Genomic DNA, 26289 nt, shown 5'->3' with positions numbered 1-26289 from the left:
GCGCCCAAATCAATGCAAAGTGTGCGTGATCCCGTCGACGAGTTTACCAAAGGGCTCTCTGCCTTTACTCGTCGTCGTCGTGGACGTCGTTGTAACCGCCGCGGCCCTGCATGGAGGGGAACTCGATGGTGGCTATCCGTGAAGAGTCGTCGTCTTCCGGACCGTTGTAACCGCCGCGGCCCTGCATGGAGACGAGTTCGGCAGGGAAGGTGGTTATCCGAGAAGAGTCGTTGTTCTCCTCCGGACCGTTGTATCCGCCGCGACCCATGGCCATTGTGACTGGTGAAAGGTAGGTTCTGTGGGTTGGTTGGTTGGTTCGTTTGTTGCTTCTGCTTGCGGCTGATTATTGCAGGCAGAAGATGGAGATGAAGCGGCGGCGGTGGTTATGTGTCGCTGGTTGAGTTGTCTTGGTTTCTTGGTGGTTTGTTGCTTTTGCGAGGTGATGAGATGTGGCGTTGGTTTCGTGTGTGTGGAGTGGAAAGTTTCTTAGTTGTATCCTCCGCGGCCCATGGATGGGTTGTTCAGGACGTTGTACAGTATTGTAGGAGTGGTCGTGATGGTAAATATAAAGGATAGATAGATGGATGGATTGTATATTAGAGTAGTTGATTAGGTATTTATAACCGTTGAAGTCTGATGAAGAAAAAGACACCTGAAGAAAGAAAACGAAAGGATATATATAACCTTTTTCTTTTGGCAGCAACTCCCCTCCCCCCCACCATCCATCCATGATCAGCAATCTAGTCATTCCGTATCGTCTGTCTCCCCCATGTCCAGGCACCGACGTCAGTTTCAACCTGTTCGGTTCAGGGCGCGCTGTCGGGCGGGATCCACCCGATAGATGGGAAGATCCACCGGCGCTGCCCGCAGGCTTAGCCTCGCGTCAGCATGAGCAGCAGAACATAGCATGGCTTGGCTGAGGCTAGAAAGGTCGAAAACAGGGGAGAGTGGACGAAACGAAACGAGACGAGACGAAACAGCCTCGTGTCAAGATCGATTCTTTTCGAGGCGTTCGGTGTTATTAGGGCACAGGTCTGATCAGGTGCCTCAGGTGACCTTGTCTTGGCTGGTTTACCACTTACCAGGGTTAAGGGTAAATCCCCGGGCTCGGGAGGCTTTCTTCACCAGCAGGGCGGGCGACCCTTGTCCGGGATCTTTCTCTCCTGAGGCCTAGGGTATGGATGTTTGTAAACAAGCGTACGTAACGAGCTGTCATGTGTTCTATACAAAGTATACAACAGAAACAGAAACAGAGAAACTATTACCCATAGCATCCCAGACTAATGGATGACAAGTCTCTTAGAGACCTATGACTGAACTGAACTCCATGGACTGAATGACTGACACCTGCAGGCGGGAGCCCTGATCTCCACTTCCACCGGGCTGGACCTTAGGTTAGGTAGTCCTAACCATGACAGTAGTAGTCGTATACTCCCCGACGTACCTATCCTAGTTAGTTACCTAGTTCAGGTCGATCTCAGCCACAACAAGCAGCCACTCTGACCACTTGATGCTCCAAACAGAGAGATACTCTTCGCGCCGTGTGAAACATGCTTGTTTCACTTGCTTACTCTTTTGCTTTTTTTTTTCACTATCGATAGATAGAATGAATGTACGGGGTACCTAACTATCCCGTGCTCTTCTTCGCGGATTTCTCAGCACTGTCCACTCTGCCGCCTGGGGTTAGTTCATCAGGGCGCGTCCCGCTAAGCCGAGCTGAGCCTAGTGACGCTCGCTAAGCCACGGCCCCGGGTGATCGTTCCAAGGTTCCTCCTTTCTTGAGAACGTGGTTAAGAAGACCCGAAGACGAGGCGCTGGTGCCTGCCGGAGGCCGGCCCGTCGGGATTAACGATGCGATGCGATGGACGAGACTCGATGATTCATCATCCATCCCCGGGACCATTGTTTGATCGATTAGCATCTTTTGTTCCAATTGGTTTCATTCATTGGCGTCTCTGTCATCACCTGACTTGAGTCACTCACTTGGTCGGGGACTCGCTCCGGATTGGTCTGGGGCCTCCAGCATAGTAGGCAGGCTTACTACCTTAGGTACCCAGGCAGGCCGCAGTCAAGTCAAGTCAGTCAGTCAGTCAGTCAGCTGTGACTTCATATGACTGTGATGTGCATCTGCATCTGCATCTGCATTTGCATGAGCAATGAGCCATGCAGGCTTGGACCTGGATCCAGCTGAGTAATTACTAAAATTGTGTCCTCTTATGTAGTATTCATTCGAATCTGATATATCTATTTTCTGTTCTATGATGTTACCTGACAGTAGGGAAAAGAAGCGCTGCACTGCCAAGTAGCTAGGGAGGTCAGGTAGGTAAGGTAAGGTGACACGACCTGAGTCTGATATGATTACTTTTTTTTTTCTCAGCTGTTTCATCCCCGTTCCACGGGCTTGCTTTTTGGTTTGTTTTCGTCTAACGGTTCATGCCATGCCACAAAGCTGAGACCGCTCCCCTGGGGGTCGGGTCGGCTGTTTGCATGGGTTTGCATTGCATATCCAACCCCCTGGCTGGCTGGCGTGGGCGGGATCTGCAGCCCTATGCAGTGTCGGGTACAGAGTCCCAGCTTGCGGGAATTCCGAGTAACTGTGTACAGTATGGAGTGCTTCTATCTGGGTTTCTAGAAGGGGAGGTTGTTCGTTCTATTCATGGATTCGTGGATCTGTGGATCAGTTGTTACGGATAGATTGTTAGAGGATTCCACTCTGTTAACTCCCTATACTGTATGGAGTAGAGTACGGAATACCCCGGGCCTCATAGACTGGAGACTTATGTGTAAGATTACGGAGTCCATACAGACACATACGGGGGTTGAGTCAGCTCATTGGCAGCGATTGTATCGCCCTGGTTTTTTGACACTGTATAGAATACGATAGATCGGTACAGTACCTATCAGGAGTCCTAAAATACCGTGGAATTCTCCTGTCTGTACTAGCAATTAACCTAGGCTAACCTATAATTAGGTAGCGTAGGGTAGGGTACGGTAGTAGGACCCGACCCGACTGGTCAATCACTGTTCCTTGATTGACGGCTTGGCTTGACTTCCTTACCTTGTCCACTATCGACTACCTACTGTACTGCCTCGGTTCGAATCGGCGTATGGGCATGCCTTTTTCTTGTTTCGGATGGTGATAGAGTAATGGGAACCATCAGAGGATTGATCTTCTGCACAGAAGATTCCACTCTTTGTACGGAGTTCGCGATGTGCGCAGGATGGATATGAGGCTTTTTTCTTTGTTGCGCTTACATAATAGATACATGGCGATAACTGCCGTAAAATCGACTGCTGGGTTGTTTTGTATATATGCAATGGATGATCCGTTTGAAATAAATGTTCTGTTTGATTCCAGGTTTGATTCTGTCGTTTTGCCATCACTTGAGTCACTGTCGGGGTCTAGCCTCCGCATTAGTTAGACAGTCAGCTATGACTGTAATGTGTATGCGCATACAGGCTTCCATGACTCGAGCTGATGAATCACTAAATATGTATGTATCTTATCTACGTAGGTATGTAGTATTTGATCTGATATGTCCTGTGATACTACCTACCTAACATAGGGAATGTAACACAGCCTGAATCTGATATAATTATAATTATACACATACATCTTTGCCTTTCTTTTCAGCTGTTTCATCCTGCTCCACAGGCCAGGCTTGGTTTTCATCTCACAAGTCCATGCAGGCTGAGAATGCTGCTCCCCTTTGACTGGCTGGCTGGCGTGGGATCTGCAGATCTGCAGCCCTATGCAGTGTTGGGTACAGTATGGAGTACAAGTTGTGCAATGCTTCTAGAAGGAAATTCTTTGTCTCTATTCGTGGATCCGTGGGTCAGTTTCTATCCATGGATCAGTAGACTGTTAGAGTGCTGTGGACAGAGTGCTCTCTATACCCCACGGAGTAGAGTACTGCGTAGGTAGACGAGACAGACTGGGACGCCTCGCTGTTCTATCTATTCTGTATCATACTGTACCCAAGTACAGTACACGCATGAACTGGGTTATATCATTGGCTGCAATCACATTTCCCTGGTTTCAACCCCGTAATAGAATACGATAGATCGGGCGTCCACCACTAGCAACTACCTACCTAACCTAAAGCTTGGAATTTGCTCCATACCGAGTATACTAGCCGTTTTACTCCGGACAGTACGGTACCTAACCTGTAATTAGGAACAGTCGGGTCTGGTCCTTGCCATGGAACTACAGAGCCTCTCCTTGTCAATGTCCACTCTTCCCCGGGCACAAGTGGACTCTAGTTGACTCGGCTTGAATCGGAAAAGCCAACGCCGGCCCCGGGCGCGCGGGAAGCGGAGGCGGGAAAGCGGGAATAGTGGGAAGCGGGCGATACGGAGGTCGACCCGGTCCTGTGGATGGGGACCACAAAGCGGACTCTGTTCCAGTTTCTAAGCGCGTTCTAGTCCCTTCTAGGCGCGGCTGTTTAGTTTGTTGCCTTGTGAGAGTGCCTTGGAAGTGAGGCGTTCATAGTGGCCCGTCCGGTTGGAACTTGGAACTTCCAAGGAACCTCCTTGGAAATAGTTAGTACGGGGTAAAGGCACCTAATGGACTATACTATACTCCGTACGGACTGCACTGGACTATGGCCCGGGCACCGGGCACCGGGGACTGCGAGGGAAACTATGGAGTTAAGTAGGAGTTAGCTAACCTAGGTCTAAGTCCGGAGTACGGAGTATAACTAGGGAGAAGCGACGCGTACTACACAGTGCTTTAGATAATCCGAGTCAATCGGAAGATAGATAGGACTTCGATCGATAGACTGATTGATTGATTATCAATTGACTGACTTGCTATTAATAAATGGCCTACCTAACTATAGAAATCGACTACTTTATGATTATTCAGAGACCTGTCTACATACTGCCCCGTTCTTACTCTTAACACTCTGTACTCCTTACTTGCGTACTCTGTGCTCCAGTATCCAGACAAGACAAGGCACACTTACGGAGTCATATTCGAAAAGCCCGACTCCGACTCAGCCCGGGGCGCCTCCCTAGCTACCTAACCTTAGTAATTAACCCATGACAATGACATGAAACTCCCGCATTCCGTACCTGACATCGTGACACCATCCACAGACATCATATTATCATCATCCCTCACTGCCACCTCGAGGGCATCCAATCATCGTTCGTTCAGTGTCAGCATCAGTATCACTTAATCCTTAATCCATGCTGGCCTCCGGTTCTAGGTAACTAGAGTGGACCAGGCGAGGCGCAGCAGGCTAGAGCGTCTGCGTCAGCTGTTCTTCTAAGACCGTTCTGGAAGGTTGCTGCTTTGGGTTTAGCTCAGGGGTCAGAGGAGTCATGTGCCTGTCGCGTGCACGGTAATGTCGCGCTAGGTACATGTGCATGCATACTGAGGGAGGATAGAAAATATTGTTGGTGAGAGGGCTTTTTTGAAGGGGAGAATAGAGGAAGCTGGCAAGGAATTTATATAAGCGAGATGAGAAGATGTGTGGTTCAATGCTGGGATTTCGTGTATAGATGGCGACAGAAGTTGATCCACGAGTCAGATACATACATATATGGAATCGGATTCAGGTCCTGCAGGAATTATTTTGGTGATATGTTTCTACCTTTTTATACAGGTAGATGTTGGTTCATAATTGCCTCATCTGTATTGATCTATGATGGCCCCTGATACCTCTCTAACATCCTATGTTACTCCTCCCTCTGCTAGCGTACGTTGTTTTCTACGAGGATGGCATCCCATCGTACTGCCATAATACTGGACTCTGCATCCTATTATCATTCTAACCACCTGCATCCTCCATGGACTGTGATATTTAGCAAAGTTCGCAAATAGATTGACTGCGGGATTGAATCTTTCAGTGCTGAGCCTAAGCTAACCTATGCATACACAAATATAGCTGAGGATTGCTCAAGTTCATCGTTTATGCTGTTTACTTTTAGGATCCGACTCGCGCACAATATGCCCAGTACTGTCGACAAGGAACTCCTTCCCCATGCGAATCGGATCACACCGTTCAATGTACTGCCAATATCTGATCCACCTAGCATTATTCACTTGCTCCATCCTCAAGGCGTCACACTTCAGAAAATGCTGCGGGATCTCGGTCAATGAATACGCCCGGTGCTCGTACTTTCCGCCTCGTCCGGAGATGGATAGACAGAAAGAGGGCAAGAAACACACGCGCTGCAATAGATCCCAACTTTCAGGGTTTGTCTGTGCACATCCCAGTAGGGACATGGAACTGCGCCCATAAAGCGCCACGTCTCAAGCATCGATTCTTGAAACAGTTAGCTGTTGTGAAAAATAAGGCTTGCGAACTCGATCGAGCTGCGGAGGAGGTAGTCTGCTCTGTTTTTCCCACGCAGCCATTGACTTTCTGTAAATCTCCGCTGCTTGCTTGCGATATGCCCTGGAAACCTTGTCCATCTGCTGTCTACTCCCATGGACCCTGACAGCAAGCTCCATGGCAGAAGGAAGGCTGACCAACTGGAGACTCTTTTCGAGCATCAACCGTCCTGGGTAACCATACAAGCCGCGAAAAGCACGGATTGTGCCCAGCCCTCTGACGGATTTGGTCGACAGAGCACAGTTAACTGTGACATCGACAAGAGGTGCCAACCATTGCCAATGAGGATTTGTCGACAGAGTCATCTGGGTTCCCTGTTCAATCATCCTCTTCGACAACAGACCTTGCCGTAAGGTGGTTGGATCAGGACATGTGAGAAAGGATGATATAGTGTCTCCAACAGTAAGGAAAATCTCCTTCCGTTTACCGTGAGCGGTCAGAAACATACAGATAACTTTGATAATATTACAAGCAATGACAATGAGGCATATCGGTGGACTGAACAGTAGTTGGCACTCTTCATCAATTGCCTGGCTAAGACAGTGTTCAATGAGATAGGTATTGTATTGAGGGTGGTATGCGTAAAAAGGGTCGAAATTGCGGTCGAAGTTGTTACACTTAAGTCCAAACCGCTGAATTGAGACATCTCTGGCCCAGGTACTATTTTCCCAATTGGATGCATCATTAAGGTACTCTCTCAGCTCTTCTTCAGTGGGATAGTCACCGAGCAGAGTGTATAGCCTGTTGGCATCATCGTTGAATATATGGTGCCCATGGTGCCGGCAATCCATATCATAATTCATAGCCTTGCAAGTAATCGTCCCGTTTGGTGTATCAAAAGTGACATTCAATGCCTGGGCTGACCATAGGGTAGCACGTACAGACCAATTGTCAATGTGTTCTTCCACGTCACCTTTAAGGCAGCGGCGGTCTTCGTGACTGCACATCCAGTCATAATTGTCGAACGGTGAAGAGGTGCCCAGGAAATTCCCCGTACGAACAAAAAGCATGGGCGCCCTCTTGTCTATTGTTAGGTTGCTGGTGATGAGCACAACTGGGCCTTGACCAGAGATGAAGTCAACTGCAAAGGTATTGATACAGTCTTGCTTGTAAGAGCCTTGAATTTGCCTTGGGCCATGGCAGAATAGAAGACTGACATATTTATACCCATGTCCTTTTCAAAGCGATTCTCAAAGTCCGGGCTATGGGATGGTGCATTCTCAAAGCTGGTGTTCGCGGATGCAAGGACAACCGGATACTGGTTTGTTGCCAGTGCAGGGAATGCAGCAGAATTATAACTACAGCGAATAACATTAGCTTCTCTCTCTCTCTCTCTCTCTCTCTCTCTCTCGCCGCTCAAGGAGAGGGGGCTAGGGATGAACAAACATCAGATGAATTGGCAGGGAGCTCATCAGTAACAGAAACCAGAGTCGCTTTCTTCTCCCTCCTTCCAGAAAGAGAAGATTTCTCACACTGTTCGTGCCAATATCCAGCCACTTCCACTGGCTATGTGCACGGTCAACATCCTCGCGAGAGGGTGCAGTTAGGCATTGCATGCAATAGTTACTAGCTGCCAACAACACCGTACTCAGGATGTTGATCAACAGGTGCAATCCAGTAGCCCAGTTTCTGGAAACAGAGCATTTGCTCTGTTCACTGTTCCTGAGGCGAACCCCTGGCTGTCATACCTTGAGTAGGCCAGAGCAGAAGCAATGACAGTGAGCATGATATTCAAAAAGAGAACGAATGAGGTTGCCCAGGCACACTTCAGTACCTTTGACCCATTCATCATCTTTCTTAGCTTTGCTTGATGCCACATTTAATGTTTTTTCGCTTGAGCGTTGAAGGTTGGGAGATGGTCTTGGTCGATTCGCTGAAGCACGGTGCCATGGTCTGCTAGGCGCGGATTAGTTGGAATGCATTCTCATGGGTTAAGTATATGTAGGAGACCTCTGAATCCCATCCAACTCCCTTGAGTCATTTCGAATTATTTTGTATTTGACCCGGCGGAACGGATAGTACCAGGGCTGTTCACGAACTGGCGAAGATGGGGCGATCTCATCCATCTCTCTGGTTTCGATGACCTTGTCTCTGAATTATTGAGGTAAGCAGAAGGATGTGCACTTGAAGTTGGAAAGACGGATTCTCTAAAAGGATCTCCTTTGCTTCACCCTCCGTCAGTCTCAAAGCTGGAAGCAATACATATGGGAGGTAGCACGCCTGAAGGGGTGCGGCGCTAATGCAGCACTGCCATGTGCAATCTCCTCTCTGTTTGGAGCATATACAGTAGCCTGCCATATCTTTCGGCACCCCTCCCCTGCTGCCTAACAGCTTGGTAGATTGCTATTTTATACCCATGTAAGTTTGAAGTTATTGAAGGGTGCCCAGACACCATAATAGGTTACAGACCCTAGACAAAGCCAGCCCAGATCAAAATATAGCAAAAGCAGCAAGATAGGTGGCTTGGACAGGGGGAGGGGGTGCCGAAAGATATGGCAACCTACTGTATTCCGAATCCTCTACCATCCAGGAATTCAGCCTTTCGGTGAGGCTGATAGGGCGCAGCGCCAAAGTAGTGCATCATCCAATACGAGGATCTGCAGCCTTCCCTGTGGACAAGGCTGACAAGGCTTCATCGATGAAAAAAAAAGCCTGATGCACGAAAAGCCACTGGAATCGGCAAGTATTGCCAAGCGAATGTCATGGGCGGCTCATAGAAAGACTACTCGACCGGAGGACATAGCCTATTGCCTGATGGGAATCTTCTCTGTGAATATGCCTATGTTATACGGAGAAGGGGGGGGGGGGGAGGGAGAGAGCATTTCTCCGATTACAGGAAGAGATCATGAAGCACTCCGATGATCAGTCTATATTTGCGTGGGTGGATAGAGAGGCACCTTCGGACTCCCTTCATAGATTGCTGACTACATCCCCATCAAAATTTGCAGGCTGCCACGCTGTTTTCCCGTACGATAATTGGGATCCTCGTCCCCCTTGTTCGATGACCAACCGGGGTCTTCGCATTGACCTGCATATCACCCGACACGGAAAAGATATATACGTGGCGGCTCTTGACTGTCCTTCACCACCCGAGTACAATGATTGCAGCTTTCTAGCAATCTTCTTGAAAAAGCTGCCCACAGGACATCGCCAATACGCCCGAATCAAGGTTGGGAATATGCTAGAAGCTTATGAGCTGGGCCAGATGGAGACTATCTACGTCCGTCAGTCGATTGTTGCTCCCGAACTGACTGGGGCTCTTCCGCACCATATTCTTCAGCTACGAGATGTTCCTCATCCATCAACTCATCCGACAACATATCGAGCGGTCAATGTCGTAGTTCCGTCCGCGAGGTTAAAGCCACCGGAACCAATTTGGTCCTTAGAATCGCGCAAATCGGTGCCTGCGCAATGGCCCGTGACGTTCAGGATGCACAAGGCAAGTAAACATCTAGCGGCGTTTATCGTCTTCTGGCGAGATGACGGCAAGGAGCTCCTGATCATGCTAGGATCAGAGGATGGCTTCAATGTCGGATTCGACGCGCTCGACACGTCGGATATAGGAGACAGGGACATGAGTGGCTTCAAGGCGATGTCCAATTATTTTACCTCGCCCAAGAAACCAGGAACTTACCTTGTCTTGGACAATCACCTAGTATGTGTGAATACAGAACTCCTAATTCATAACGGAGGCAAATAGTACATGATAAACATAGAGATAGAAGGAATCTACAAGCCGCAAAACCCCTTTCAACCCATCACAGCGCAGTTCAGATGGCTACTAGTCGACAAGGCCCTGCCCTGAACTCACAAGACCATCAAGATGATGACAAGTCCGAAAAGTCTACCACGAAGTCCTCGAAGATACGGGGACGATTATCGCGACTGTTCCGCCGATGATTGTGATGACGAATGATAAAAGTGATCTCGAAATGCTATGGAATTGCCCCCCTCTCATAGCCCGTGGTGTCTGGGTTTGTCGGTGTCACTCGAGTCTAGCACAGCAGCAACGCCATTGTTCTTCTAACCGCATTCCACCGATTTAATTCTGTTATGGCGCTTGAAGAGAGCAATATTTCTCTCTCTCTCTTCTTTTTTTTTTCTGTGGATTCACTATCCGACATACAGCTACTACCCCTACTCTACAAATTGCTTTCCTGCGATCCACTTCTATTTTCTATTCCTTGCACCATTTCCCCTTCTTTCATCTATTCTCATTGATTACTCTTTACTCTGTATTGTACGACTTTTTTTCTCATGTCTCTGTTTCCACTGTACAGTACTATGTACGAGATAACATATCACAATTAGATTTCCTCGGTGGTCGCAAATTACACTGTACTGTACGATTAAAGCTAGTTTTGATGCATCATAGAATAGGAATTCCGTCATAGATAAGAAACGAAAGCTCATTTTTGACAGGGTTTCAATTTCTCAATCATCAATGTCCTGAAAGACAAGGAAATCCACATTCATACATACCGGGAACTCCAGCCAAGTGCCTAGTTTTCCATTAAAGTTCTGATATCAGACCTGTAAATAAAATAAGGTACATGCTAAAAAAAAAAGAGCATATGTGGGTCCTCTTCTCAATGCAGTAATTTACTTTACATCTTGCTTTACTGCGTACAGACACTTTTACAGTGATGACCCCACCCGCCTATATATAGCGCTAATCCGCGCCATCGACAGACACCACCATAACTCCTGTGATAATGCATACATTGAATTATCTGCTCCACCGTCAACTTCACCGTTGTCGGCGTGAACGTGCCAGACGCAGTGAGATCGTCCGTCGGATGGATCGAGCGTCGAGCGTGGAGGATTGCAGGCAGGGACTATTAGCGAAACGGACTGAGCGGAGGATAGCCGCGTCGAGGGTAAGTGTCTTGAGTGACTTGACGAGGTGGGCAGATTCCTTTCCCCAGAAACCTACATAGTATTCTATTGGGCTGACATGGATGGTCTGGCTGCTTCTATCTAAAATGCCTATGTAACAGGCTTGATTCAAGAAGTGGAGTAGAGTATCAGAGGGAACACCTAGTGGTACACGGCTAGCCAATTCCAGGGGAGATGAATCTGCTTGATTATGAAAGGTACGGTACAGTACGTCGGTGAAGGCTCCGGTAATATCTATGCATATAGGGAACAGACATGTTTGTCTCTTCTTTTGACTTCATCAAACCCAACTGGTCAATACATATTATAATACAGGTTTGATCTGCAGATTTCCGGGTCCTGTTTTTGTCGACGTTGATTTAGACCACTGAACTCTTCATACTGTGTGTAAAATACTCAGGGTTCCAAGTCTCAGACGGTAAAAGTAAAAGCATATATAAGATGTAAAATCAGAAAACACGATAGTGAATTTTCCAAGTATGTACTATTGGTTTATTCAAGATTAACATATAAGCATTGTTGGGAAATCATGCATCCCAGACGAAATAACCCAATGTACATATTCAACAACAAATTGCCTCCTTAAAGCGGAATTAAAAAAAAATCGAAATGCTGTCTGGAGAGAGACAGAAGAGCAGAAGATCTGTCCGCAGATAGCTTATGACAAAAGAAATCTGCAGCGAATCTCTGTATTTTATTTCTCCAAGACCTGTGATGCTCTAATAAGGTGAGAAGACGTGGATGAAAATAAGAAATAACATGAATCACCGGGTAGTCGCTCTGGTTGTCGCCTCAGACCCTGCAAGTAATGAGGTGCTCCAGTTTCGCAAGACAATATGGCTGTTCCAAGGGGTACTTGCATCCCGGGGTGGTCTCTGCATGTTGACACAGAGGATGAGGCGAAGTTCCTATAGCAGAAGCGGCCATAGCATTCCAGGTCGGCGGGCTCATGGCTGCGCTTTGCGTCATTCATGCGGTTAGCTACGTTGACCGTGGGAGATACATTAGAAATCCTGAAAAGAGAAAATGCCATTCTTAAGTTGTTGTTATTGTCGAAATACCAGTCACAAATATTGCACATGTGATATTCGATATCGTGCTCTCGAAGAGAAAACGAAGTCCTGAAAGCCGTCTTGCAAGGCTCGGACCAGGGGTGAGACTTCCTGTAATGCTCCCGCAAAGCCTCGAGGGTGCTGAATTCTGTCTCATCGAAGCAAAAGCCACAGAGTTTGTGGCGTGTGGAATGGTTCACATGGTACCTTTTTGCTTGATAGTCCCAGAAGACAAGCTTGCAGCGCTCACAGAACTCGTGCATTCCCTGGTAGTGATCCTGCAGATCCCAAACCTCAAGACCACAGAGGGTGCATACACCAGGATCAGGCGGCTCCCACAGGATAACCATCTTGGCAGGCAGGATCCTCTAAGAAGTAGGTAGGTATTGAAGTAAGTAGGTAAGATGTTTCCACCAATGATCTGTCGACAGAGCAATGGTAGAGAGGAATGGGGGTACTTAACGAACACTCAAAACTCCACTTGGCTGAATCCTGTCCCAATGCAAAAATTTATGAAGACACCGTGGAGAATATCAAACAGTAGTCTGGAGAGAAGACAAGATGACAGGAATTTAGGACGGCGAGTGACTGGGATGTGGTGGGAGGAGTCCGGGGCGCGGAAAGATGATGAAGCTGTGAAGCGGGGCGGGTTTGATATCAAGCGTCCTGCCTGAATCCGTGTGGTTCTTTCACGACCGTTTCCGTTCCTGGTATTAAACAACCAATCATGACCACTCAATCCATCGCAAATTGAACATCTTGACCAATGTCGACATCTTGGATTTCTCCAAAACCTCTGAGACCTCTTGGATGGATTTCCCAAATTGTTACTCACATGATTATTGAATTCGCCATCAAACAGATATCCTTAGAATTGATGTTTCTGCATCTACAAACCCAAAAATGCGAGAAAAGGGCCATGCTGACCGTTTGAATGACCACCAACGCCATTGTCATTTTGTACATGTATGTACATGCTGTTTATGGCTTCAAAGCTGAAAGCCGCTGCCTTACCTACCTGTTTCTGAAAGCCAAATTGCCTTCTGATTGAAGCAAGGTCGAAAAAGATGCAATCCAGATTTTTTGACCGCCAATAGAATCGTCAACATACTGATTTTGTATATCCTATACAGGAAGTCCTGGGTATAACATAAACACGTATATGCAGATTGTTTGAGATCTTTCCGTCGTCGAGAAAAGGATTTTTTGCTTACGGGGGAGAGATCCTACGCTCCGATGGCGTTCTTGACCCATTTCTCCAGACCACCCTTAGCGATGATCTCCTGCACGTTGGGCGGAAGCTCTCCGACCTTGTGAGTCCACTTTGATCCACCTTCACCCTCTTGGACTTCGATACGGCTCCTTCTTACATCCCAGGTCAGAGTCCAGCCGGTTCTACGGGTGAGAAGCTTCTGCTGGGATCCGGTCGGCACCGAATCAACGCCTTCCTTGTTCTGGGAAGTCTCCGACACCTCAGTCTTTCCAGAGAAGGTCTCTCTGAGGCGCTCAACCAGGCGAGGGACTTCGAGACCCATCAGAGCGTTGTTGATACTGTTTCTCGAGAAGATGTTTCCGAAGCTACCAGCGACCACAAGAGGGATCTTCTTAGCAAGAATAGCCGTAGCAGCCTGTTCTCTGGAACTTCCGCAGCCGAAGTTGAATCCAGAGACCAAGATGTCTCCTTCCTTGGCGATGGAGGAGAACTCAGGGTCGTAGTTCGACATGCAGACCTGAGCCATAGTCTCAACAGGGACGTTGTCCTGGTAGGTGTACTTTCCGGGATAGATGCCGTCAGTGTTGATGTTGTCAGCATCACAGAAGACAATTTCACCAGAGACACGCTCGGGGAAGCCAGGGTACACTTCCGTGAGAGCCTCATCATCAGCCTCCTCGGTCTGCTTGGCCTCTTCCGGAGCGAAGGTCTTTTCAGCATCGGCGACCATAGCATCAATCTGTCCGATCACCTTCTCAATAGCTTCCTCGGCGGTGATCATCCGCTCTTCCTCCTTAATTCCATCGCCCTCACCACGGACGACGCCAGACCAACCCTCAGGCCGCTGGTACCAGCCGGGTCCGCTCAGCTTTCCGCTCAATGCACTAGCCGCAACAACCTCGGGGCTGCCGAGGTATGCCTTGGCCTCAGTGCTACCCATGCGTCCCTTGAAGTTACGGTTGGATGCGCTGATACCAACCTCACCGGGCTCGAGCAGGCCCGTGCCAAGTCCAATGCAAGGACCGCAACCAGCGGGCAAAGGCGTGGCACCAGCCTCCAGCAGAGCCTGCCAGTCACCGGCCTCTTCGGCGGCAATCTGCTCAGGAATGGAAGCAGCCGCGATATAAAACTTCACGCCGTCCGCAATCTTCGGGATCTTTCCACCGTTCTTCTCAGCAGCCTCCTTGAAGACTCTCGCAGCGGCCGCGATATCAGAGGCTCTGGAGTTCGTGCACGAGACGAGATAGGCCTTGTCCACCTTGATGTTCTGCGCCTCCAGCTCATTGAGGGGAGTGGCCACCTTGACCGAGTTCGGTCCAGAGACATACGGAGACAGGGTTGAAAGATCCAGGAAGAGTTCCTTGGCGTATTTGGCCCCCTTGTCGGCAACCAGAGGGTTCTCAAACAGCTTCTCCAGAATGGGGTGGGTGAAGCGCTTCGCGGCCAATGTCTTGAAAGGTCCGTCAGTCAGGCCCATGGCAGCGGTGGTGGCCTTGCCCCTCAGCCAGCCTTTCAGAACATCATCGATCGGGAAGAGACCAGAGAGAGCACCCCACTCAGTGGTCATGTTGGCGATGGTCAATCGGTCATCCACCGACAGACTCCTCATGGTCTCCTCGGAACCGGTGAACTCGATAGCGTGGTTGAGGACATCGTCCTTGTCGAACAGACCGCAGAGAGCAACGATGACATCCTTACCAGTGACGCCTGGGGGCAGAACACCCGTGAAAGTCACCTTGGCAACCGGTGGGATCTGCCACCACGTTTTACCCGTGGCCCAGATACTAGCACCGTCCGTTCTGACAATAGGAGTGCCCAGACAGCCAACACCTCCATACATGTTACTGTGACTGTCCGAGGCGACCACCAGACTACCGGGCCAAGCGTATCCCTCTTCCACCATGATCTGGTGTCCGATACCTCGTCCAGCCGGATAGAATTCCACGCCATGAAGCTTCGCGAACTCCTCGATCTGCCTGTACTTCTGGAGGTTCTTCTCACTCTTGTTCTGCACGTCGTGGTCGAGAGTCATCACAATCTGGTCCGGGTTGTGGAGCTTGGAGGCACCGATTGACATGAACTTGAGGGCCACGGGCCACGAGTTGTCGTGTGTCATGCAGCGATGCGGGGAGATGGTGACATAGTCTCCCGACTTGACGAACTTGCCCTCGGGCAAGCCGACGGAGTACTTCTGCACAATTTTTTCCGTGAGAGTCTGGGGAACGGCCTTCGACGCCTTCAGCGACGAGAGGATCGCAGAAGACGCCGGGTCTTCAAGCTGCGTATGGAAGACATCCAGCAGGGACAGTCTCGTGGAGGAGAAAGTGCGCAGCCGGGGAGCGCTCAGCAGCTGGCGCCGCTGGAGCATCCAGGGCCTGCCGTAGCCGCGGAATGGCATTGATCTCGTCTGCAGGGAGTTAGTAGACTGTTACCGGGGCCCAATGAGGGCCTTCTAGGAGAGCGGACACACTTACAAGCATGCTGCCGGCCACGGAGGCAGACTGTGACTCCGATGGAGATTTTGAGGGCGAAGAGAGGCTGGCGATGGACCGCCAGCAAATGAAAGCACATGCATTATTTTCTCTGGGGAAGCGGCGTCAAACGCGACAAACGCGCCAAGGCTGCTCCGCGATCGGAGATGCTGTTTTTTGCTTCGGATGCTCAGATCGCGGTCGGACGATCTTCGTGACGAGACAGACAGGAGAAAAAGAGAAAAAGAAAAGAGTGATACGAGCAATTGTGGATATCTAATCTGACCGCGGTTTTTCCCGTTTCCTTCTGTGGTTTCTGTGTGGGAGGACAGATGCCATCTGTAGACCAAGAACATACCATGAAGACCCCGCCTCCGACTCTAGTTCAATCAAACGTAGAGAGCTGAAGATCAGACCATCGTAGTCCATGAACAAGACGGCCTAAAGCATGTCCAAGAGCAGACATCTAGTGGGGACGGGGTATTCAGCATGTAAAATCTCACCGGAGGCCAATTGGGCCGTATCTGGTCTGAGTCATCACATCCTGAGCACATTTCTGCTGCGAGCTTCTCCGTCGCCCGTCGCAGGCTTTCCTCGCACTCTCTTGTCAACCTCGTCCAGACTTCCACTCATTTTTATTTCCGGAAGAGCTACCTTCCGTTATATATCATATACCCCTGGAACAGCCTTGTCCTACGGATACTCCTTCGTTCAGCCACCGTCCTGAGGTCCGATCTTCGCAAGGTCCTCCTCATACTTGATTTCTCCCCCGCTCCCGCCATACCCAGGTGTCTCACGAGACCATCACCACCAACTCCCAGCAACAATGCCTAGCAGACAAGAAGTCGCCTACTTTGGCGCGGGCCCTGCTCCGCTGCCTACCCCGATCATTGAGGCCGGCGCGAAGGCTTTCGTCAACTTCAATGACAGCGGCCTCGGACTCGCCGAGATCTCGCACCGTTCGCCCACCGCGAACAAGATCCTCGAGGAGACCAAGGCCAGCCTGTCCACCCTCCTCGATATCCCTGACAACTATGAGATCCTTTTCCTGCAGGCAGGCGGAAGCGGTGAATTCAGCGCCGTGGTGCAGAACATGGTCAGCGTCTGGATCGAGCGGAGACGGCGCAAGGCGGAAGAGGACATCCTGAAGGCTAACCCGGGTGAGGACAAGGCGCGCGTGGAGGAATTGGTCTTCGAGAGGGTCAAGAAGGAAGTCGATGAGGAGCTGAAGCTGGATTACCTCGTCACGGGTTCTTGGTCGCTCAAGGCGTCGCAGGAGGCGGCCAGGCTGGTCGGGCCGGAATACGTCAACGTCGCTCTGGACGCGAGGAAGGCCAACGATGGGAAGTTTGGCAAGATTCCGGCTGAGGAGACCTGGTCGCTGACGCCCACGAAGAGGGAAGGAGGCAAGGGTCCCGCCTTTGTCTACTACTGCGATAACGAGACTGTCGATGGTGTCGAGTTTCCGAGCTTCCCCAAGGTCCTGGAGCCTCAAGGCGATGAAGAGGAGGAGAGACTGATCGTTGCAGACATGAGCTCTAACTTCCTCAGCCGTAAGGTGGACGTGAGCAAGTACGCCGTGATCTTTGTGAGTGGTACCCTTTGCATATTGTCGGGCATTCATTGTCTATTCACCTACTTACTCTTGTACCTTATGTAGGGCGGCGCTCAAAAGAACATCGGTATCACCGGTATTACTATCGTTATTGTCCGGAAGTCTTTGCTCCCACCGCACACGGCGACTCCGCCAGCTTCGCTCCTGCACAGACTGAACATCGGCGGAATGCCTGGTCCGATTGTCTTCGACTGGGCCACGGCTGCGAAAAACAACTCCCTCTACAACACGCTGCCGATCTTCAACCTGTGGATCGCAGGCCAGGTCATGGCCAGCCTTGTCAACACGTACGGCGCCAAGAAGGTCAGCGGACAGGAGGAGATCGCGACCCGCAAGGCCGAGCTGATCTACGCGGCACTGGACAAATATCCGCAGGTGTACCGTGTCGTTCCTGACAAGAGCGTTAGGAGCAGGATGAACATTTGCTTCCGCGTCCACGGCGGAGACGCCGACAAGGAGAAAGAATTCATTGCTGGAGCGGAGAAGCGGTTGCTCCAGGGACTGAAGGGCCACCGCAGTGTCGGGGGCATCAGAGCAAGCAACTACAACGCTGTGCCCCTGGAGAATGTCGAGAGACTGGTGAAGTACCTCGAAGACTTCGCCACCGGTCAATAAATCCCTCGTTGGAAATGATGCTATGGCGTTTAGTCCAGCTAGAGGCACGCTTTGACTGTCACACGGGAAAGCTAAAAGACACAGAACCTTCATGAGGAGTCCATTCAACCAGAAAGCTAAACTATACAGCCGTGTTTTCAACACTATTATACAGATGAGACCGGCAAGTGCCATTGTCGTTACAGCTTCCACACATCCCACCCTTTGAGATCAAGTTCCTTGATGATACCTTCAAGCGGGCCTTGGAGTTCCATTCCCTGGGCCCATACCTTCGGTCCCGCCATGTAGTTGATGAATCCTTCCGGTCCGGAAACCAGGATCATCTTCCCCCGGCGGGTGCTGTCAGAGGGAGATGATGTGGAGTCAGTGAAATCCAAAACAGATTTCTTGCTAATGAAGGTCTTCTCATCATCGACGAAGTAATCAACGGTGATCTGGCCTGGATACTGCGATTTGAGAGCTTCCAATTCCTTGACTATAAGACCAGTAGCCAAGTCCCCTGTAGCTGCCACTGATTGTGGAGTGTTATTTTTAGAACCGAAAAGCTTAGACCACCACGATGCGGTAGATGCGTCGGTCAGGCTATCGTTCAAGCCACCAAGACAATCATCCCTCCGCCTATTTGCCCATAGTATATGTATCCTGGGCTTGTTGCCGTCGTCGGTACGGCGAAGAAGTGTATACGCCGACTGAAGAGCTGGAGCAATGCCTGTCCCACCAGCGATGAACAGAATGTCACGTACATCTGCAGGGATCGCGCACTCTATTTGCGGTCCCCGGATTTCTATTTTGGTTCCCAGATTGAGAGTATGGAGATAGCGTGACATCTCTCCGTACGGATCTCTGCGGATAAGGAATCTTAGAGATTCATCATCTTCGGACTGTCCCTCAGCATCTCCCGGGACCCGCTGTACAGGAGGCAGAGGAGTGTAGTCTCTTCCAATCTGCAGCTGGGGCTGCTTGAACGTGATGCTCCACACTCCTGTCTTCCATGCCGCTTCATAGATTTCCCTGTTCTGGCCTGGCTTGGTCGGCCGGAGAGTGAATATGCTGGACGTCGACGACACAGGCTCCCTCGAGACAAGCTCGTAGTGCGCAAATTTAAACGGATTTAGCGTCGCGCTCTTCGAATCCTGCTGCGACCTGACATAAGCACCAATTGCTCCCGCTACCACTGTCACGACCGCGATCCGGAGCCATGTACGCTTTTTCGGCGGCGGAGATGCGGCGGAAGAAGCATGGCGGATTGAGGGACGGGGAAACGACGCGGACCACCGCACACTCTTCACATGACGCTGGAGAGGCCGGCCGCAGGATAACAGGCCCAGACCAGGGCTTGGAGGCGTCATGGATGGCGGGAGAAGCCCGAAGGGAAGGAGAATCGTATCTCGTCGCGGGCGAGAGAGAAGCGCATGCCGGCGTCTGTTGTACGGGGCAGGGAGACGCTAGACCCGATGCGGTGACACGCCCCCCCCCCCCGGCCGCCGATCATCCATCATGGCAGCAGGTTAATTTATATGGACAGCGTCTTCCCCGAGCCACGCTCTCGACTCCTTGCGCTTTGCTGTATATATCAACCCGACATTGGTCTTACGGAATCTTTGTTTTTTTTTGCCCTCCGCTGGGCTGTTCAGTCGCCATTATAGCCTTTCACATCTGCCCTGGAATGGCGGCCTCCATCTACTCCCACTGACAGTTCATCTCCTGCATCTACCTCTGTCTGCGCGATGTCTCATACAGCTTTCTCCGACGGGAGAAAGCCAGGAAATAACCCGCCTCGAGATTCGCTGGAACTCGCCTCCCTTGCCTCCTCGTCCACTCCAGACTCTGCTGGTCGGACGTCTCTGTCGTCCTCTCCGTCCGGTATCGCCTCGTCGCGCAAGCTCTCCCTCGAAGATGAAGACCCCCTTTCGGGCGCAGACGCGGAAGCAAGTGTCCCGAGGACCGCCCGCTCATATTCCATAACCTCCGCGTTCGATTTCGGAAGTAACCTGTTCCCGCTCTCGCAAACGGCCGGCGGTTATGCGCCCCTGGGTGCTCCGTCGGTGTTGTCGTTGGAGCGTCACGGTGGAATCCTGGATGGGTCTCTGGAGAGAAATAAGACGCTGACATATATAAACGGACTGTCGCTCATTGTTGGTCTGATCATTGGATCTGGAATCTTCTCGTCTCCGAGCCAGGTGAATGCGAACGCGGGATCGCCGGGCGCGTCGCTCATCGTCTGGGCTGTGGCCGGTCTTCTGGCGTGGACCGGAGCGGCCAGCTATGCGGAGCTGGGAGGTGCAATTCCGCTGAACGGAGGCTCGCAGGTGTACCTCTCCAAGATCTTTGGAGAGCTGTTTGGATTCCTCTTCACGTGGTGCGCTGTATTCGTTCTGAAACCGGGGTCCGCGGCGATCATCGCGATCATTTTCGGGGAGTACGTGGTTAGGGCTGTGGTGGGGGCGGATGTTGAGAATGTCAACCCCTGGATCAATAAAGGAGTCGCTCTCGCGGGACTCTGCGTGGTGACCTTTCTGAATTGCATATCGACCAAATTGGGGACCCGTATGGGAGATATCTTCATGTTCTTCAAGTTTGTCGCACTGATCGGAGTTACCGTGACTGGAATTGTGGTCGCAATCACTGGATTTTCGCTGAAGGGGACGGCAAGTAAGGAATGGAAGACGACAGGGTGGTTCGAGAATACCAGCACCGACATCTCGGGCTGGGCGGTCGCCTTGTACGCTGGCCTGTGGGCATTCGATGGCTGGGATAATACCAATTACGTGACTGGAGAATTCAAAAATCCCAATCGAGACCTTCCTCGAGTAATCCATACCGCGATGCCGCTCGTCATCGTCTGCTACTTGCTGGCGAACATCTCCTATTTCCTGGTCTTGCCTCATTCGATGATCGAGAGCAGCAACACGATCGCCGTTCAGTTTGGAGCCACCGTGTTTGGCCCAATCGGGGCACTTGTCCTGGCCTTGGTTGTGTCGGCCAGTTGTATTGGAGCACTCAACGCTACGATTTTCACCAGCGGGAGGCTAGTCTACGCAGCTGGAAAGGAAGGTTACTTGCCTTCGATGTTTGGCAAGATCGGGATTCGTGGCTCCGCGGACACGACCGGCGGACGGCTGCGATATCGCTCGCGGGCTCGAAAGTTGCTCTCGGGCCTGTTTGGAGACGACATCGGGATAGGATACACGCCCATCAAGGCGATGATTTTCAACTGCCTCCTCACCGCAGCTTACATTGCCGTCGGGGAGTTCGGCACTCTGGTCACGTTCTACGGCGTTGCGGGCTATACCTTCTACTTCCTTACCGTCCTGGGCCTGATCGTCCTGCGGATCCGCGAGCCTCACCTGGAAAGGCCGTACAGGACCTGGATCACGACCCCGATCATCTTCTGCTGCGTCAGCCTGTTCCTCCTGAGTCGCGCGGTCTTTGCGGAGCCGCTCCAGACTCTGATCGTTGTCGGCTTCATCATCGTCGGCGTGCCGGTCTACTTCTGGCGGATCTACCAGCGGGACGGCAAGACCAAGCTTTCTGAGTGGAAGTTTTGGAGACGACGGTGAATGAGATGGAACCAGAACCCGTCTTAATCATCTGTATCATTTTTTTCTTTCCTTTCTTTTACATTACTGGAACAGTGGGGTTTATTTAATTTCATGACTTTGGCAAACGCTCCGTTGTCATAGAGACTTCTTAAAACATTTTTGTATGATTGATTGATTTGATACCCATGCATAATAATCCGAGTCTGGTTCAAGGGAACGAGAGACAAAAAAGATGGAGCCGCTGAATGCCTATTCTATTCTATTCACCGCAAACATTATTATTGGATTGGATGTGGAGATTAAAACTCAAAAAGATAGCATCGCACAGGAGGCATGATTCTTCTGATATTATCGATATCGATTACTTAATTATGTACTGTACACAGTCTGTCCTTACATATTACATAGGTGAATTACTTAGAATATAATACATACGATAGCTGAAGAATGTAAATATTTGAGTCCTGGGAAGGAAGGATAGTTGGAAATCGGTACGATTTTCCGGGGGCCCTTTCTTGAATGGATGAATGAATGAATGAATGAACGAACCACTCGAACAAAATCAAATAAAATCTCGTGTCGACTTTGTGCTTTATCATGCATACATGCTCTGCTTTCGAATTCGTCACTGATTTATTGTCACAGAAGATAATCTATTTCTCCGGTTTGCCATTTTTTTTGTCTGTTGATTTGAGCCGTTGCGAGTTGTGATCTAAGACATCTATCCTCTACATACAGTACAGTGCAATCGCTCCCCTCCCCCTTTCGAGCGGAAGACAAGACACTGTACTGTACATACATACACAAGCAATAAACAGGCTTATCCATGGACGCAATCAATTATCGCCTTTTTTTATCCATGTACTATATATACATCATGCCGACTCAAGACTCGATGCAGTTATCTGAATTCAAAGACTCTAGGTCTCTATCTATCTAGTTCTTATTGTTTAGGTCAGACTAGTTAGGGCTCTACGGAGCTCCCCCCCCCATAGTCGATTTCTTTCTCCTTATTTTATAAGATACTTAAAGTGTCGTTAGTTAAGTAGCGAGAGGCCTGACATCGACATCGTCTTCAAACGGTGCCGCAAGCATGGAGTACTGCACCCCAGCTCCAGCCCAGGACAGTCTCTTATTCCGGACCGCGGAGTTGTCAATGAGGGTCGCGATGGGGATGTCCTCGTCGGTCCCCTGGCCGCATTGGTAGTTGCTGTTGAAGCCCCATGAATATGCCTTTCCGTCCGAGGTGACGACGATGCTGTGGTCGGAGCCAGCGGCAGCGTAGACGCACCCGGATACGGTAAGAGGGGTAGGCTGGAGGAGAATGCGTGGTTTTCCACGCTCGACGATGACCTTGTCGGGGTCGTCGAGTGGAAGGTTACTCATGTCGAGGCCCATCTGCGCGCCGTCGATGCGGCCCCAGACGAGACGTTCGCCGCTCCAAGTGACTCCGATGGAATGGTGCGATCCGCCACGGATCCTCTTCATGTTCTTCCCGACGAGGGACTTGACCTTCCGCGGCGTGATGATACTGCTGCCGTCTTCGCCGGCGCCTGAGGGGATTCCTGTCTGGGCGAAGTTGTTCAAGCCCCAGGCCCAGGTGTCGCCGTTCGAGTCGATCGCGAAGGCATGGTTGGCGCCGGCGTGGACGGAGACGATCTTCGTCTTCTTCTTCTTGGTTAGTAGGGGTAGGGCGATGCGCGTGGGAATCAGGGCAGCAGAGCGACGACGTCCGATGAGGCGGTGCCCGAGTTGGGATTGGTCACCGTTGCCCCAGCCGAATATGTTGCCTTCGGCGTCGAGGGCGAGGCAGAAGTCGTTACCGGCGCTGAGGTCTGTGATTCTTTGAAGGTTTTGGATGAGCATGGGTTCTTTCTGGATGTGAATGATCTCGTTGTTGGGTCGGAGAGAGAAGCCAAAGACTCCGTTGTCGTCCTATGTCTGACTGTTAGGGCTTGAATACCTGTATGGGTCTCAATGGATGCGGAAGACTTACTCGAAAGGTGCCCCAGCCATATACAAGGCCCTCATCAGTTAAAACGAACGTGGTGCTAACACCAGCTGCCACCTGGACTATTTTGGTACCTGGAGGGAATCTGTCCATGGGAATAGGGGTTGGAGGTGACTCTCGGGGGTTGAGGCCCGAATCACTGTCGTCAGAATCAGGATCGTCTTCAGCGTCAATATCTCGCATCCCGCCCTCCAGCTGGTATCACGTCCCAAAGTGTGCAGGTCGTTTACACCTCAGGTGAGGACTTTGTTGTCATGGGTCAGGGCCACAGCATGCATGCCACCCGTGGCGATATCAACCACACCAACCGACTTTGCATCGAGATTAGTGTTCAGACGCGGTCTTTTCACGTCGATAGAGTTCCTGGTTCCCAGGCCGAGCTCCCCGGCACTGCCTTTTCCAAAAACAAAAACTTCGAGTCTGGTAGTGGGAGCGGCGTTCTGAATGGGATTTGGTGCCGTTTCCCTCCTTCTCCTAGTTTGCGGAATCGCTTTCGATGGAGCCCTAGCTGCTTTGACAGCCGGAGCCTTGGCACGCTTTGACGGTGGATTCGTCATATGTTCTTGTGCGCGTCGCTTCCTCGAGGGCATTGCAGTTTTTTTGGGCGGTTAGCTGTCGCGGAACCATTTTGATTACTTGATATGAATCAGGTGGGATTCTTTGATAGGAAGTAGTACTTAATAGATGTAGTAGAGAAGAAGCTCGAAGCACGAGGGCAGGAGCAGTAAAAGAGACGAGGATCGATGTGAAACTGAAGAAATATTGAAGTTGCAAGGTATCATAAGGAAAACAAAGATCGACTTTTAACAAAGAGAATGTTGGCACAGTCCGTGGACCCATACATTCATTCACTTCTTACAGCGTTATCCCGTCTCCATTCAAAGCACTATTCGCCACAATTGATAGGCAATACCCAAATTGGGTCAATGGTCGATTGATACTTGAAAGAAAATTTGTAGCTTGCGTATCTGATAGTATATGTGGAGTTGGATTTGATATCAATGGAGGGAATATCACAACAGCACGACAACAACAATCATCGATGGAGGTCCCCGTCGCACGCTGCAGGATCACATGCATCACATGACTCGAACTGAATCTCTGATATAGAGCCTGAACTGTAAGGTGTAATTTTCTTTTTTTGAATCGATTGTTCTTCTAGGACGGTCAGTGCAACCTCTTTGAAGGAGATATATTAAGATAGCGGTTTGGACAAAGAAGTCTTGGCTTAGGATGGAACGTGATCTGCCAGTATATTGTATTGATTCATCGAGCCGTATGACACCGCACTAGCTAGGTATACTAAGTAGGTACTTGGTACTTACTTTCGAGACATATGTGAGCGTTCCTGCCGTTAAGAACCCAAATCCAGTTCACCTTTCAGCCGGGCGTTTGTCCCGATACCCGGTTGCTGCGACATTTCTGATACCTGCCCATAAAGCCAGACAGTGCACATACAGAAGTAGAGGTTGCCTCCACGACATTTGCCTTGAGGTAGGCTTCAAATGTGGAGTATGCATGGTTTTACGTAATTCCGGCCATTTAGTCCCTGTACAACCAACAACGGTCAATGTCGGAGATCGTCAATTCATGATACTAGCTGAATGCACGGCCGCTTGCTTGCTTCCGAAGTGTGTATTTCCCCGCAATCTTTGGACGCTTGCCAGGGCCGTGCACGACATCTGGGAGAGATCCGAAGTAGAGTCGGCTAGGGAGCGTTGGATGCTGCTGCGGCGTTTCAGAATAGTAATTCTAATCAAGATATGACACTCCTGTATGGCTTGTGTTTTAGTCTTTATCCTTGCTTATCATTCCCGTCAATTTTCCGAAGCTCCAATGTCTAAGAAATTTCGAGTCGGTCCGTATCTTGGTTTCTCTCACCATATCACAGTATACGAAATCGGTAAAATAAACTCGTAAGGCATGATCAAATTGCCAATTTGGAAGGTCGATAGAGAGGCCACTCGGGGACTATCAGGAGTCGGAATCAGAGCATCAGTTAAGGTTCGTCAAAGTTAAAGCAGCTATCTAGGCGCCTCTCTGTCTCTGTACTGCGTACATGCGTCGAGTCATGATCCGTCCTTCGGCAACAGGAAACCGGCCTCCTCACGCCCAGCTGATAGCGACAGGGCCGTGGCAATAGGCAGAGCGCCGAGCGATCGACGGCGCGCTATACGCACGCACTCTTGCCTTCCCGCTGCCGGCTGCCGGACGCCGTCCAATTGGACCGCCGTGATAAGTCGGGGTGATAAACGGCCAGAACATCGACCTTCTTATCACAGTCCGGTGCAGAGTCCAAATCCATGTCGGATGGCGCCCTGCCCGAAACAGACTGGTCCTGCGCTGCAAGATCGTCCGAGTACAACATGGCCATCCTGCTCCACAGAACATGGGCTCTGCTTTTTCTCCCTTCCTCCAACTTTCCCATGGGGGGATCCTCAGCAGGGTGCCTTAGCGTTGTGAGCTCAGCTTGTGCTGATGCCCGTCGCGGTCAACTCATTGCGCGGTCTTTGGATATCCCCTGAAC

General features: G+C 50.5%; 9 protein-coding genes across 9 annotated transcripts; 3 read left to right on the top strand and 6 right to left on the bottom strand.

Moving 5' to 3' along the window:
• Positions 1 to 64: 64 nt before the first annotated feature.
• VTN00DRAFT_8669 (uncharacterized protein) lies at positions 65 to 274 on the bottom strand (the record flags this gene model as incomplete). Its single annotated transcript, XM_069435543.1, has 2 exons — positions 65 to 132; positions 163 to 274. 2 exons carry the CDS (start codon positions 272 to 274, stop codon positions 65 to 67), a joined length of 180 nt encoding a protein of 59 aa, XP_069285479.1.
• A 7100-nt stretch (positions 275 to 7374) lies between these two features.
• VTN00DRAFT_8668 (uncharacterized protein) lies at positions 7375 to 7756 on the bottom strand (the record flags this gene model as incomplete). Its single annotated transcript, XM_069435542.1, has 2 exons — positions 7375 to 7642; positions 7731 to 7756. The coding sequence occupies 2 exons, from the start codon at positions 7754 to 7756 to the stop codon at positions 7375 to 7377; spliced, it is 294 nt and encodes a 97-aa protein (XP_069285478.1).
• A 1433-nt stretch (positions 7757 to 9189) lies between these two features.
• On the top strand, positions 9190 to 10244 carry VTN00DRAFT_8667 (uncharacterized protein; the record flags this gene model as incomplete). Its single annotated transcript, XM_069435541.1, has 2 exons — positions 9190 to 9999; positions 10119 to 10244. The coding sequence occupies 2 exons, from the start codon at positions 9190 to 9192 to the stop codon at positions 10242 to 10244; spliced, it is 936 nt and encodes a 311-aa protein (XP_069285477.1).
• A 3277-nt stretch (positions 10245 to 13521) lies between these two features.
• On the bottom strand, positions 13522 to 15988 carry VTN00DRAFT_8666 (uncharacterized protein; the record flags this gene model as incomplete). Its single annotated transcript, XM_069435540.1, has 2 exons — positions 13522 to 15915; positions 15983 to 15988. The coding sequence occupies 2 exons, from the start codon at positions 15986 to 15988 to the stop codon at positions 13522 to 13524; spliced, it is 2400 nt and encodes a 799-aa protein (XP_069285476.1).
• Positions 15989 to 16805: 817 nt separating this feature from the next.
• Positions 16806 to 18209, top strand: VTN00DRAFT_8665 (uncharacterized protein; the record flags this gene model as incomplete). The annotated part of the gene is made up of 2 exons (XM_069435539.1): positions 16806 to 17567; positions 17640 to 18209. 2 exons carry the CDS (start codon positions 16806 to 16808, stop codon positions 18207 to 18209), a joined length of 1332 nt encoding a protein of 443 aa, XP_069285475.1.
• A 179-nt stretch (positions 18210 to 18388) lies between these two features.
• Positions 18389 to 19558, bottom strand: VTN00DRAFT_8664 (uncharacterized protein; the record flags this gene model as incomplete). The annotated part of the gene is made up of 1 exon (XM_069435538.1): positions 18389 to 19558. The coding sequence occupies one exon, from the start codon at positions 19556 to 19558 to the stop codon at positions 18389 to 18391; it is 1170 nt and encodes a 389-aa protein (XP_069285474.1).
• A 378-nt stretch (positions 19559 to 19936) lies between these two features.
• On the top strand, positions 19937 to 21769 carry VTN00DRAFT_8663 (uncharacterized protein; the record flags this gene model as incomplete). The annotated part of the gene is made up of 1 exon (XM_069435537.1): positions 19937 to 21769. The coding sequence occupies one exon, from the start codon at positions 19937 to 19939 to the stop codon at positions 21767 to 21769; it is 1833 nt and encodes a 610-aa protein (XP_069285473.1).
• Positions 21770 to 22792: 1023 nt separating this feature from the next.
• VTN00DRAFT_8662 (uncharacterized protein) lies at positions 22793 to 23945 on the bottom strand (the record flags this gene model as incomplete). The annotated part of the gene is made up of 2 exons (XM_069435536.1): positions 22793 to 23686; positions 23748 to 23945. The coding sequence occupies 2 exons, from the start codon at positions 23943 to 23945 to the stop codon at positions 22793 to 22795; spliced, it is 1092 nt and encodes a 363-aa protein (XP_069285472.1).
• Positions 23946 to 23995: 50 nt separating this feature from the next.
• VTN00DRAFT_8661 (uncharacterized protein) lies at positions 23996 to 24352 on the bottom strand (the record flags this gene model as incomplete). Its single annotated transcript, XM_069435535.1, has 1 exon — positions 23996 to 24352. One exon carries the CDS (start codon positions 24350 to 24352, stop codon positions 23996 to 23998), a length of 357 nt encoding a protein of 118 aa, XP_069285471.1.
• Positions 24353 to 26289: the final 1937 nt, after the last annotated feature.

The sequence above is a fragment of the Thermoascus crustaceus genome (assembly GCF_041956765.1).
Source record: "Thermoascus crustaceus strain CBS 181.67 unplaced genomic scaffold VTN00scaffold_6, whole genome shotgun sequence".
NCBI lineage: Eukaryota > Fungi > Ascomycota > Eurotiomycetes > Eurotiales > Thermoascaceae > Thermoascus > Thermoascus crustaceus.
The sequence above is the reverse complement of the archived record's forward strand: the minus strand, read 5'-3'. Positions and strand labels throughout refer to the sequence as shown.